This window comes from Pteropus medius, unplaced genomic scaffold, assembly GCF_902729225.1.
Source record: "Pteropus medius unplaced genomic scaffold, Ma_sr-lr_union100, whole genome shotgun sequence".
Lineage (NCBI taxonomy): Eukaryota > Metazoa > Chordata > Mammalia > Chiroptera > Pteropodidae > Pteropus > Pteropus medius.
Genome location: NW_024354569.1, coordinates 292,360 through 307,409, shown reverse-complemented (window position 1 = coordinate 307,409; position 15,050 = coordinate 292,360). Strand labels below are relative to the sequence as shown.

The 15,050-nt window shown below is 33.0% G+C and overlaps 2 protein-coding genes and 1 pseudogene across 2 annotated transcripts; 1 reads left to right on the top strand and 2 right to left on the bottom strand.

The window, feature by feature from the left end:
* Window positions 1-1,116: 1,116 nt before the first annotated feature.
* LOC120596716 (olfactory receptor 4P4) lies at window positions 1,117-2,055 on the bottom strand. Its single transcript, XM_039855183.1, has one exon. It carries the CDS (start codon window positions 2,053-2,055, stop codon window positions 1,117-1,119), a length of 939 nt encoding a protein of 312 aa, XP_039711117.1.
* A 10,154-nt stretch (window positions 2,056-12,209) lies between these two features.
* LOC120596715 (olfactory receptor 4P4) lies at window positions 12,210-13,148 on the bottom strand. The gene has a single exon (XM_039855182.1). It carries the CDS (start codon window positions 13,146-13,148, stop codon window positions 12,210-12,212), a length of 939 nt encoding a protein of 312 aa, XP_039711116.1.
* Window positions 13,149-14,500: 1,352 nt separating this feature from the next.
* LOC120596731 (uncharacterized) lies at window positions 14,501-14,619 on the top strand (annotated as a pseudogene).
* Window positions 14,620-15,050: the final 431 nt, after the last annotated feature.

The following is a 15,050-nucleotide window of genomic DNA, read 5'->3' as shown; positions in this document are numbered from 1 at the left end:
GCCCATTACTGAAGAATAAAAACTACACTTTCTATGTGAAAAGGATGCCCACACACATTCTCAGGAAAATTAGAGTTCACTAAGTCACAGCCTAACAAGTAGTAAAAAGTTTTACTTGTTGAGGGGCAGGCCAAGAACTTTGATACATTGAAAGATTTTAGAGGAAGAGCAACTCAGCAGATACTAAAGCTAACCTAAATGACATAAGCCAGCCCTCATTATTTGGCTTCAAGGTATAAAAGATAATCATGTCCATAAAAAATAATCATGAGAAAATAGAAGCAATCACATATACAAACTCCATTCAGAAATGAATTCCTTGGCCTCATATCCTGGAGTTCTAGTTTTTATTTTTGTTTTTTTACCAAATAATCAGAGACTCTTTGTGTATTTGAGAACTACTGTAGTTGTACCTTTGAAGAGTGCACACAGAATCAAGCAGAACATCACAATGTGAAGCCAACTCTCATGGTCTATGCAGCGTATTGCTCTGAAAAGCAAACGTCTCTGTAAGTATTAAAATTTTGTGATTTTTTAAACACTATTTTACAAAAACCACATTAGAAAAATTCTTCCAACTTTTATATAACCATTATTTCTTACATAAATGATATTTTTATTGTTTAAATCCCACAACACTAACTTTTGCAATTTAACTTATAGCAATGAATATAAAAAAAACCTTAAACTGAATGGAAAATATGATTCTAAATTTCTGATGCTAAATTTGATGAGAACGCAAGGAGGATAGAAAGATCACATGGACCCTCTAAGTCTAGGATGCCCAATGTGATTGTAGCTTATGTACATTTGGAGATTCATTCATGGAACCAGATAATTCGGAGATGAAAAAGGTGACCAGTTACCAACTTATGGATAAAAGCTTTAAAAAAATCAAAGAAAGTGTAAGAGAACTTCAATCATGAAATGATGTCACAAACTATTAGGGGCAGGTGTAAATAAGAAAAAGAAAGTATGTTAAAGTAAATTATATCGTTAATGAATGGACACAAGCGTCTATGATTATTTTTAACACAGTGAAGCTCCTGGTTTAATAAGCTTAAGTCAAACAAAGGTCACTTTACTAGAGTATATAATGAGGAAGGAAAGTGTTTTTCAGTTGATTTGCCTTCCAATCAAAAAGGGTTTCTGACACCACACTTTCCTCAAAGCATTCTTCATCTCCATGTTTCTGAGTGTGTAGATTAGAGGGTTAAACATGGGAGCAATGATGGTGTAGAAAAGAGCAAACACTTTATCTTCTGGAAAAGTTGTAGCTGGTCTGATGTAAATGAAGAGGGCAGGTACAAAAAAGAGGACCACAACTGTGAGGTGAGAACTGCAAGTGGAAAGAGCTTTGGTACGGCTTTCCGCAGGGTAAGCCCTGATGGTGTATAATATCAGAAAATAAGACACCACCAAAATCACAAAAGTCACCAAAGCAATCAGACCTGAATTGACAATGACCAGGAGACCAATTCTGTATGTGTCGGTGCAAGCTAATTTCAGCAAAGGATACACATCGCAGAAATAGTGATCTATCACATTGGGGCCACAGAACGGTAAAAAGATGGTGAGAAGGAACTGACTGGCAGAATGAATAAATCCCCCAGCACAACAAGCTATGAGGATCCTGTTACACCTCTGTCTGTTCATGATGATGGTGTAATGTAGGGGCTTGCAGATGGCCACGTAGCGGTCATAGGCCATCCCCGTGAGAATAAAGATCTCAATGCCTCCCAGGAAGTGAAGGATGAACAGCTGTGCCATGCACTTATTATATGAAATGCTCTTCCTTTTTGCCAGTAAATCAGTCATCAGTTTGGGCATCACTGTTGATGTATAGCAAAGGTCAGAGAGTGAGAGGTAATTGAGGAAGAAATACATGGGTTGATCAGTTAGTGGACAGAATGTGATAGAAATCATTATGAGCAAATTTCCCACCCAAATAGCACTGTAGCAAAATAAAAACAACACAAAGCAGAAGATTTCAATGTTCTTGTTTTCAGATAGTCCCAACAGAATAAACACAGTGACATTATTCCTGTCTTCCATGGTCCAGCGCAGTAAAAATGCATTAACAGTTCCCTGGAAAGACATAATGCATAAATCAAGGTCATAAATGTTCATGGAGAATATTGACGATAATACTAAAATTGTGAAGCTATGTTTAATGGATATGATCCCAGTGTTTCAGATAATAAGTATGCGATGGATTTTAATAATTCCTTTTTCTAAATAATCTCACGATGATTTCCATAAGTCAGCCATTCGGAACATTATATCCAATCTTGACATTAATAAAAATGAGTGCATACATTCAATCAATTAAAAAGATTTTAAAATTTTTATTCATTGTGAAATACTTTTCAATTCTAAAGCTACGTACAAATAAACCTTTGGAAAGCAGACTGAAGTTATACCTTCATGGTGTTGCTCTTGACTCAGAGAATCACATTTTGCAAGTCAATTTCTTCACAGTGTGTTGAATCAGAGTATGAATTTCCGTTCTATATGTATCCAGTTTATCACTTTTGCCAAAACTCATAAGGAATCTTGACACTCCATAATTTACAGAAGACGTTCTTTGAGGTTTATGGGATACTATTTATGTAAAGACAAACAGACATGACTCAGATTTCATTACGAATTATGCCAGTGTGTGACTTTGGGTACCAATCACTTTATTCATTTGAACTTAAGCCATCGCATTTGTGAAATGAGGAAATCTGCCGGGACTTTGGCACAAATGGACGTGAGATTAAAAAATATCAATAAATGGTCACTGATATTAACCAAAGAAATACTCACTACTGATTGTATTATAATCTTAATGATACTGTAACAAATCAATAAAGTTGTCAATAATAAGGTTCAGTAAATATGATTTTCATAGAGAAAATGAAATTTTTAAATCATAAAATTATTTTGAACAGAAAGGAAATTTTGAGATCGACTAGCCATATCCCCTAGGTCTTAATAGAGGTATTTTAATTAAAAGTATAGAGAAAACATATGGAATTACAAGGATAGTTTGAATTTATTCATTATGTAGCTATTATGTTAAACCAAGACTATTTGATATATGAAAATGTAGGCAATTCAGCAGGGGTTAATCACAGCTTCTAAACTTATTTTGAGTCTCAATACTGATAAAAAATAATAAAAACATAGAACTGGTAACCACATGATCCTATTCTTTTTACTATAAATTCTGAACTCAAACTGTATCATTAATACTTATCACCATTTCATAAATTTGTGATACACATTCTGCCCTAATCTAACATTTTCTCATCAATTAATTTTTTAAATTTTTTTCTCATCACTTTTGTTAAAATTCTTTCCTACATCACCTTCCAAATAAAAACTTCTTTTGTAATAAAGCTTTAAAACAAATAAATTTATTTCTATGGCACAATTTTAAGATTTAGAATTAAATTATAACAAAGAAGTCACTGAAGCAAGATTTATGCCTCCAGTTATACCATGTAAAATAATTCTTAACGTATAAATAAAGATAATTTCGAAATAATGAGTAAGACCCTGGTTTTAAATTTTACTCTTAATATAATCACTAATTCATTTGAAAAAAAAAATAAACATAAACAAAACTATTATTTTAATCATGTGCATGGAGATCACAAACACCTGAATTGTTTGCTCTCACTCTCCCAAAACTAAACAAGGAAATTTTGATTCACATAAAATTAGGCTTTGGAAGGAATAAAAGTTGTTAGAATACTCAAGCAAAGCCAATCATTCTGTCTTCATATGATTCAAAATTAATTGTCTCGCTGAGTAAATGTGGTTGATATTCTCAGCAAACCAGTATGTGTTTGAATTTTCAGTTTTCTCCATTCTCATGTGTTTGAATTTCCAGTTTCCTCCATTCTCAAGGCCACAGATAATGCTTCATTTCCCTTCCTGGAAATCTTTCATTTCAGCTTCCTCATATACTTGTGGTTCACCATGTAAAAACAGTCACCTATATTTCTAGCTAATCATTTGGAGAATGTGAGAAGATCTCTGCTTTCTATTCTTGATTCAGCCATCAATTTTAAGTTCAAATTCCTAACTTTAGATCCTTCAACATTCTTAATATAGAGAAATAATTTCTCCCTCAAATAAATCAGAGAGGTATGAGTTTCAAATTTTAAAATGGATGAAGAACTCTGAAAAAATAAAACACTATGCAAATGAACATGGTAGAAAGTTCGTTTGGAAGCACATGCAAGAGTAATAATACTTTAGTGCAGTAAAAATTCGTTGAGGATTTTCTAATAAAGTATATGAACACCTAACTGGTATTTAGCAAAGCAGAACTGAAAGCCACAGTTTTCTGAATTGAGAACATGAGGCCACACAGAGAAAATGTACAGTCAAAGCAACGGAATAAATTTATGTTTAAATAACCTAATTATTTCAAGGAAAACCAGAAAACCCCTAAAGTTATTGTCCTTGAACCATTTCAGCCATTCTAATTTTGATATTCAGATGACAAAATTAGATAATAAATTAATCAAACTAAGTCTATATAATGTACATCACATTCAAACAAACCTGTGTGAACTCGATCTGTTCCTCTCTTTTACCTATGTAGCCCACATATAAAGAGTAAAAACATGGCACTCACATACATGGGTAAAACGCTGACTGTCCTCACACTCTCAGACATGAGCAATGCCGCTACAGACGCAAATGCTTCCTCTGTAAAGACAATGGCTAGAAGAAATGAGATTGTAATTTATTCTCTAGTAAGACTGTTCACTCTCTAGGCTCTCGTATGCACTTATTCTAGTATTTCTATGTTGGAAATGGTAAATCCACTCTTGATGATTTATAAGATATGCTAAGATTAGCTAAAATTGTGCATGACCCTTGGACTCTCTACTATTGTTTGAAGTAAAGATTTGATAAGCTTTGAACATAAAGAAATGAAATTACTTGGGTTGATAGTCTAGCTTTGTGAGAAATGATCATATGGCCCTGCTACGTTCCTGACTGCACTATCATAAGCCTAATAATTCCCATATTCTAATAATTCTCAATTTTAGCATGCCCATGTGCCTAACATCTTTCTAAACAGCTGATAGGCACAAACTTTCTTAATCCTCACAATTACACTAAGAAGTAAATACTAATAGTAAACCCATTGTACAAAACTGGAGAGTCATAGATAAATAAATTAGCCTGAGACTATAGCTCTAAGAAGCAATAGTCAAGATGTAAAAACACATATACCTCACTTAAAAAAATGTTATGTACCTAGCACAGTTCCTGTTTCATAGTGGATATTCAATAAATATTTGATACTATAATTACTTAGAACAAGAGGATCTCACTGACCCCAGTATTTCAGTTTTTGATCTATGCCAAAGTGAACTTTATATAACCTTAATTTACATGATCCTAAATTCCTCAGTGACAGAGAAAATGTCTCACACTCTTCTTTAAATAACAAGCACTTGCACAAATTTAATTTTGAATTCTAGCCACCTCTCACTGATCTGTGTGATTTCTGGCAAGTACTGATTTTTCTCAGATCATCATATTGCTGATGAGAACATCTATCACCAAATGCTGTGGTATGAATTAACTCCATAAGTGTATGTCACCCTGTACATGGTAGGAGCTCAATAAATATTTCGTTACTTTACTTTCTATCTCTTGCCAAAAACAAACTACCATTCATTTAACTAATAATCAGTAAATGTTTTTCCAATGAGTAAAAGAAATAACTTCAATGATTTTAAATGATATATTAAAAAAATTCGATAACTAAATTCATTACCATCACAAATATGAGAAAAAATGGGGGCAAACAACAAAGTAATTAGAGATAGGATAAACAGAAACTCAAGGTTAAGATACTTCCATATATTTTTAGGTACCTTCTTAGGGTTTGGTTGAGTTATCTTGGGCCAAGTTTTTTGGAGGTAAAGTAAACAGTAAGTATGTTAGTGATTACAGCAGGAAGCTTATTTGTCTTCTCTACTTGGGTTTTCTCATTTTCTTGGTAATCTATGAATCACTGTTATTCTTAATCCATGCATTTTTTTATAAAGTTTAGATAATGATTTCTTTTTATCTGAAATTTACTATTCTGTTAAACATCATTTCCCTTTCAAAGTCTTCCTCTCCATTCAGAAAGTCATTTCATACCCTCAATGGGCAGCTCTTTGAATTTATCAAAGCCCTAATCTCAAAACAAAATAGTCTATAAAATTCAGAGGAGATGCCTGTGTTTAACTTAAACTGGCTCCAAGCTGCATTCTCTACAATGAAGACAAAAATATATTTAACTGGTATCATACATTCAGGCAAGATAATGGATCGGAATGAGAAATAATTCACCACACACGCTCATCTATTTAGATTGTTGTGAATTTACTCCTATTCTTTCTTTCGGTGGTGTTTCTCTTTTCTCACTGAAATTATGGTCATTCTCCTGCTGTTCGGTCTATAATATTTCAACATCTTGAATTCACATATAAAATTATGGTCATTCTCCTGCTGTTCAGTCTATAATATTTCAACATCTTGAATTCACTTTCCTTAACATAGTTCATTAGCCATTCATAGAAAATTTGCATCATTTCAAGACAATGAACACCTGTCAATCAACCAATGTTCACATAAACAGTGAGAGGTCTTATGCTCCGAACAACAGTTCAAAGGCAAGTGCAATAATTTTAATGCCAAAGACAGTCAAATCACAACCTGTATTTTCAGCACTAAAATTATTTTTGAGATGTCCAGGCTCACATGATTATCTAAATAGTTCATAGAGAACATTCTGACACCACACATCTCTTATTCTGGAGCATTGGTCATTCCTTGCAAGCTGTTTGGAGTAACCCTCTCAAATCATAAGCTCACCAGGTGAATTTCCTTTAGATCCAAGTCAACTGGCCTGCATGGTGTTGGGACAGACCTGGGTTATAAGTAGTATGCAAGTCACCATTAACTTTGCGATTTAGGAATCTCAGTCATTAGACATTCCTCCTGGGCCTTGATGACTGAATTCCCCTGAACTTTACTCATAGAATTTGGTGATGAAATTAAATTGGAGGGGTTTTTCTTAAAGGCCTCATTCTTTCTATATTCTCTATTAACTGATTGAGGATTAAAGACAGACCTGACCCTTACAAAAGCTAATGGTCTTTTATCTCTTCTCAAAAAAAAAAAAAAAAGTGCCTTTATTGTATTCTCTAAAAGAAATAAAAGGAATTTTTGCTTATTTCCATGTATTAGGTAGGTTTCCTGAAAAATCGTAGGCTGAAAGAGCTTAATATTAATTTGTATGTATTCAGAAAAAGCTCCCAAAACAATCCAAAAAAGAAAAGTTGCAGTTTAACATGTTTTCGTTTTTTTTACTAAGTCATTATATCATTTCTGTATGTCTGTCTTTCCTCTTTTTCTCCTTTCACATCTGTAACCAAAGACTGAGCTGACTTCCATATGCTGTGTGAGCAAAAAGATCATAGCAAATGCATGCTGAGGGATCCCTGTGTAGCATATACAGTGTTCTCATGTCATCTTCACAAGGACCAAAGGAATGACACTGTGTCGTCATTTTACACATGAGAAAATTCTGTAAAAAATATAATATATACTTAGCCTAAAGTTACCAGAAAGACTGAGATTACCGATAAAATTCAGGAGAATAACTCATTCTAGAAGATAGGAAGTAGTGAAGACTGAAAGGGATGTATCTTCAATTTTGTAGATGATGGCAGTGCTTCATTTCTCGATTCATGATGAGATCACAAGATATTTCCATTGAAGCATGCTCATGCATTCTCTCTATATATATTTTTTACATATAAATATGTATATTATATGTAAAATTTATATGTAAAAATAATCAACACAAGAAGACTTGTAATATTGGCTAATTGATCATGATGTTCATAGGAGTGAAATAGAAAGAAAGCCTACTCAATTCTTAGTTGATCTGTATCAGCAGAAAAGTTCTAGATTAAATAAACGAACTTCAACTTAAATCATAAAAACAGTGATTTGTGGCCTTGTAGTCAATACCCTGACTTGGGCCAGTAACAGACTCTGAATCTTTTAAATGAAGGGTAAAAGATAAGAACCAGACCTTTCAGGAACTCTTGGACTTCAGCTTTGACCTAAAACTGAACCCATAAGATGCAAAATAACACTGTGGTCCATCAGTCAGAGTGAAACCTGTGGAGGTCAGGAGATCAATGGACTTTTAGTTCAGGTCTATTTCACGCTGGGTCCAGTGAGTCACCAAATCCATGCTGTGGTTATGTCCCAAGTTTCAAGAAGTATAACTGAGCTATACACACTGAGTGATCTACAGAATTTGCACACCTGCAGAGTGAGCACTATTATGGTGAGAAAGATCAAGTGGAAGCCACTAGTACCACAGCTTCTACCTAGGAAAATAGTAAAGCAAAAGCAATAGCACGTTGCTGGAGGGATTGTAGATTAGCGCCACTACCTAGGATTTCAAGGATGCAGGGGTGGTGATTCCCACCACATATACATTCAACTCTCTTATTTTACTATGCAGAAGACACATGGACCTTGGAAAATAAGAATGAATAATTGTAAGCTTAACCATGTGGGGACTTCAGCTACAGCATCTGTACCACATGTGGGTTTATTTCTTGAACAAATTAACAGATCCTCCTGTACCTGGCCTGTAGCTAGAGTAATTAGAGATTAGACAAATGTTTTTTATTTCCTTTTCAATAAGGATCACCAGAAGCAATATGATTTCAGCTTGCAAGGCTATCAATATGCTTTCACTGTCCCACACCAGGGTATATCAACTCTCCAGCACTATGTCATAGTTTAGTTCAAGGGATCTTGATTGTCTTTCATTCTGCAATACACCACACAGGTTTACTATATTGATGACATTACGCAGATTGGACCTATTGCTCAAGAAGTGATCTGAAAGATGTCACATTTTAATGGATTAGAAAATTTAATATTGTTAAAATGTCCATACCATCTGTATCAAAACCTCGATGACTTTTTTTACAGATATAGAAAAATTTATATAAAATCTCAGGATCCCTGTAGCCAAAAACAAAACAAAACAAAACAAAACAAAACAAACAAACTTGAAAAGAGAAACAAAGTTGAGGTATCACACTTCCTGAGTTTATAACTTATTGTAAAGCTCCAATATGCAAAACGGTATGGTACTGGCACAAACACAGGCATACAGAACAATGGAATAGTTTGGAAAACCCAGAAATAAACTACCAGGTGAAATACCAAATGACTTTTAAGAAGATACTAAGACCATTTAATTGGAAAGGACAGTTTTTCCAACAACCAGTGTTGATGAAACCAGATATCCACATGCAAAAGAATGAAGGTAGACCCTTAACTTTCAGGACATACACAATAAACTCATGATGGATCAAAGACTAAAACTTAAGGGTTAAAACTATAAGATGTTTACAAAAATATGGAGGAAAAGCTTCAGGACATTAGGTTAGGTGTGATTTTTTATTATGACACCAAAATATAGGCCACACCTGAAAATATAGATAAATTGGACTACGCTAAAATCAAAAACTTCTATGCATCAAAGGATACAATCACCAGAGAGAAATGGCAACACACAGATTAGGAGAAAATTCTTACAGATATATATCTGATAATTGGTTAATATCCAGAATATACAAGGAATTCCTAAAACTCAGTAACATAAATGGATGAAAGACTTGAATAGACATTTATCCAAGGAAGATATACAAACAGCCAATAAGCACATGAGAAGATATCCAACATCACTCCTCACACTGTGCTCTGTTCATGGGAATGAAAAATTACTACCATTATGAAAGTCACTATCACATTCCTCAATAAGTTTTAAAAAAAATTACCATCTGATCCAGTGTCTTCATTTCTGGTTATATATCCAAAAGCATTGAAAGCAGGGACTCAGAGAGATATCTGTACACTTATGTTCATAACAGCATTGTTCAGAAAAGCTAAAAGATTTAAGCAAACTAAGTATCCATCAACACATGAACAGAGAAACAAAATATGGCATATACAAAATGAACTATTATTCAGCATTAAAAAATAATTACATTATTTTTCCAAAATTAAGGTATATAGAGTTTAAAAAAAAAATATTCTCACAAATACATTTGGGCTGATTGAAATCAGATATAAATTGAGTTATTATAAAGTTAAACTGAACTTTATATAATGTTACTTAAACACTTATCAACATAAATCACAAAAATACTTATATTTCTAAATGTTTATGATGAAAATGTTTAAGTATAAGATGAATGTTTATATTAAAATTTTTAGTTCAAATAGTTCACGAAAATTAATTTATAGATATCAGAAATAATAACAACAGTAATAAAATGATTTGGAGCAGTTTCTATTTAAAGAACAATACTCTTCCTCTCATCCTTATAGTTACCTTATGAGGTGGTATTATTATCTCTTTTTTATAGATGAATAAAAAGAGCACAAAGCTGAGGTGCCTTTTCAGGATACCTCAAGTAGGATGATACTGTTCACCTGCATAATTATAGTTCAACTGTTACCAACTTCATACTTTTTGATTATAAGAAAACCTTTAGGTATAATTGTCACCTCTGTTCAGTTTAACTTTATAATAACTCAATTTATCATAAAAATTATTTTATTGGATGATAAATTTGAGTTTAACACAAAATAAAGTATTCAAAACTGACATATCAGTTAATAATTTTTTATTGCTTCAACAGTTACCTTTAATGAACGAATGAAGGCTACCTGTGTCATGATGTAGACTGCATGCTAATTTCACAAAAGGTTCAGTTAGATTAGCACTGCCCTAATGATAAGTCTCTTGATTTTTTAATACATATTCAAACATGCTCCTTTTAAGGACAAGTCTCCAATTATATTTCTCCATTTGAGCTTCTCTAAAATATTTCATTGTACACCATGTTATGACCTTATTTTGCCTTCCCATTTGCGTATTCATTTATAATTCAGCCTCTGTTCAATTTTTTCTCTTTCATTTGTGCAATATAATGCCTTACTCCACACTATCATGTTATTTTAATGATGTCTGATGAGTCCTATTTTATTAAATAATAAGCAAAATTGTTATTTAAGTGATTATTTGAAATATTAAATTCTATAGCTATCTATAGATATCTAAATGCATGGAAGTTCTACAGAAACTGGTAAATAGTACTTCTCATTTTGACGATAATGAAACAAATATAAATTTAAGCCTACTCTAGTTTAGGAAATTTTAGTAACAGCATTTAGATTTGTTTTTACAATCTCACTAGCTCCAAGTAGTTAAGTGAAGACATCACAGCATCACTAGCACTATCTTTCACTAGGGAGTACATATTTCTCAGACATTTAAAAATAGCCAGACATCTTACTCTTCTGACGCAATCCTATTTTATGTCTATTGTTTCAATATAACTCTAAATAGACCCCCACTATTACACACAATATAACTTATTTTGGACAATAAATTACATGGCTACCCTACTTATTACCAACACTACCATTTCATTATTATATAAAAAAGTATTTTTCTGGCAAATTTTCTATAACTATTAAAAAAATTTGTGATTTTTAACATGATTTGATTAAATCATTTTAGAACAACTCTTCTAGTTTTTTAAATAACCATTATATCTTTCATAAATGATATTTTTATTCCTTAAATCTTTCAAAACTAACTTTTACTTTTTAAATTACTACAATGAATATGGAAAATCATAAATGGAGTGGAAAATGTGATTCTAAATTTCTGATGCTCCATTTGATGAGAATGCAGGAGGATAAAGAGGTCAAAAAGACCCTCCAGGTCCAGGATGATCAATACGATTGTAGCTTATGTACATTTGGAGACTAATTCATGGAACTAGATAATGGGGAGATGAAAAAGATGGCCTACAGTTACCAACTTATGGATAAAAGCTAAAAAGAAAGTCAAAGAAAAGTGTAAGAGAATTTGAAAACTGAAATACTGACTCAAACTAATAGGGGAAGGTGTAAATAAGAAACTCAGAGAAATACATAAAAAAGAAAGTATGTTAAAGTAAATTATATCGTTAATGAATGGACACAAGTGGCTATGATTATTTTTATGATAGGAAAGCTTCTAGTTAAATAAACATAAGTCAAGCAAAGATCACTAGAGTCAAGTATGCAATGAGGAAGGAAAGTGCTTTTCAGTTGATTTGCCTTCCAATCAAAAAGGGTTTCTGACACCACACTTTCCTCAAAGCATTCTTCATCTCCATGTTTCTGAGTGTGTAGATTAGAGGGTTAAACATGGGAGCAATGATGGTGTAGAAAAGAGCAAACACTTTATCTTCTGGAAAAGTTGTAGCTGGTCTGATGTAAATGAAGAGCACAGGTACAAAGAAGAAGACCACAACTGTGAGGTGAGAACTGCAAGTGGAAAGAGCTTTGGTACGGCTTTCCGCAGGGTAAGCCCTGATGGTGTATAATATCAGAAAATAAGACACCACCAAAATCACAAAAGTCACCAAAGCAATCAGACCTGAATTGACAATGACCAGGAGACCGATTCTGTATGTGTCGGTGCAAGCTAATTTCAGCAAAGGATACACATCGCAGAAATAGTGGTCTATCACATTGGGGCCACAGAACGGTAAAAAGATGGTGAGAAGGAACTGACTGGCAGAATGAATAAATCCCCCAGCACAACAAGCTATGAGGATCCTGTTACACCTCTGTCTGTTCATGATGATGGTGTAATGTAGGGGCTTGCAGATGGCCACGTAGCGGTCATAGGCCATCCCCGTGAGAATAAAGATCTCAATGCCTCCCAGGAAGTGAAGGATGAACAGCTGTGCCATGCACTTATTATATGAAATGCTCTTCCTTTTTGCCAGTAAATCAGTCATCAGTTTGGGCATCACTGTTGATGTATAGCAAAGGTCAGAGAGTGAGAGGTAATTGAGGAAGAAATACATGGGTTGATCAGTTAGTGGACAGAATGTGATAGAAATCATTATGAGCAAATTTCCCACCCAAATAGCACTGTAGCAAAATAAAAACAACACAAAGCAGAAGATTTCAATGTTCTTGTTTTCAGATAGTCCCAACAGAATAAACACAGTGACATTATTCCTGTCTTCCATGGTCCAGCGCAGTAAAAATGCATTAACAGTTCCCTGGAAAGACATAATGCATAAATCAAGGTCATAAATGTTCATGGAGAATATTGACGATAATACTAAAATTGTGAAGCTATGTTTAATGGATATGATCCCAGTGTTTCAGATAATAAGTATGCGATGGATTTTAATAATTCCTTTTTCTAAATAATCTCACGATGATTTCCATAAGTCAGCCATTCGGAACATTATATCCAATCTTGACATTAATAAAAATGAGTGCATACATTCAATCAATTAAAAAGATTTTAAAATTTTTATTCATTGTGAAATACTTTTCAATTCTAAAGCTACGTGCAAGTAAACCTTTGGAAAGCAGACTGAAGTTATACCTTCATGGTGTTGCTCTTGACTCAGAGAATCACATTTTGCAAGTCAATTTCTTCACAGTGTGTTGAATCAGAGTATGAATTTCCGTTCTATATGTATCCAGTTTATCACTTTTGCCAAAACTCATAAGGAATCTTGACACTCCATAATTTACAGAAGACATTCTTTGAGGTTAATGGGATACTATTTATGTAAAGACAAACAGACATGACTCAGGTTTCATTATGAATTATGCCAGTGTGTGACTTTGGGTACCAATCACTTTATTCATTTGAACTTAAGCCATCGCATTTGTGAAATGAGGAAATCTGCCGGGACTTTGGCAAATGGACATGAGATTAAAAAATATCAATAAATGGTCACTGATATTAACCAAAGAAATACTCACTGCTGATTGTATTATAATCTTAATGATACTGTAACAAATCAATAAAGTTGTCAATAATAAGGTTCAGTAAATATGATTTTCATAGAGAAAATGAAATTTTTAAATCATAAAATTATTTTGAACAGAAAGGAAATTTTGAGATTGACTAGCCATATCCCCTAGGTCTTAATAGAGGTATTTTAATTAAAAGTATAGAGAAAACATATGGAATTACAAGGATAGTTTGAATTTCTTCATTATGTAGCAATTATGTTAAACCAAGACGATTTGATATATGAAAATGTAGGCAATTCAGCAGGGGTCAATCACAGCTTCTAAACTTAGTTTGAGTCTCAATACTGATAAAAAATAATAATAACATAGAACTGGTTACCACATGGTCCAATTCTTTTTACTATAAATTGTGACCTCAACATGCATTATTAATCCTTGTCATCATTTCTTAAAATTTATGATATACCTTTGCTTATTCTTGTAATGGCATTTGTCCTTAATTGATTTTTAAATTCTTTCTTCATCATTTGTGTTACAATTCTTTCCTACATCACCTTCAAAATAAAATTTTCCTTTGTAATTGAGCTTTAAAACAAATAAATCTGCCTGTAGCCATGGTACCCTGAACAAGTGCAATCCCATCTGATTTTGGAAGCTAAGCAGGGTTGGGCCTGGTTAGTACTTGGATGGGATACCACCTAGGAAGATCAGGTGCTGCAGGAGAAAAAAATTAAAAAATAAGGGATTGTAAGCTGACAAGGTCCTTGAAATCTATGAAGTCAACCAAGGGTTGCATTGCCTAAAAAAAAGAAAAAAGAAAGAAAAAGAAAAAGAAAAAGAAAAAGAAAAGAAAGAAAAAGAAAAAATTAATAAAACGAATAAATAAATTTATTTCTATAGCACAATTTTAAGATTTAGAATTACCTTATAACAAAGAAACCATTGAATTGAGATGTCATGCTTCTAGTTATACCAAGTAAATAATTCCTAACTTATAAATAAAGACTATTTAAAATACTGGCTTTAAGTTTTACTCTTAATAAATCACTTGTTCATTTGAAAGAACATAAACAAAACTTATTTAATCATGTGCATGGAAATAACAACCATCTGAATTGTTTTCCTTACCCCAAACTAAACAAGGAAATAGTTCA

Coding starts and splice junctions, on each gene's coding strand:
- LOC120596716 (XM_039855183.1), bottom strand. CDS start 2,055: ATGGAAGACAGGAATAATGTCACTGTGTTTATTCTGTTGGGACTATCT.
- LOC120596715 (XM_039855182.1), bottom strand. CDS start 13,148: ATGGAAGACAGGAATAATGTCACTGTGTTTATTCTGTTGGGACTATCT.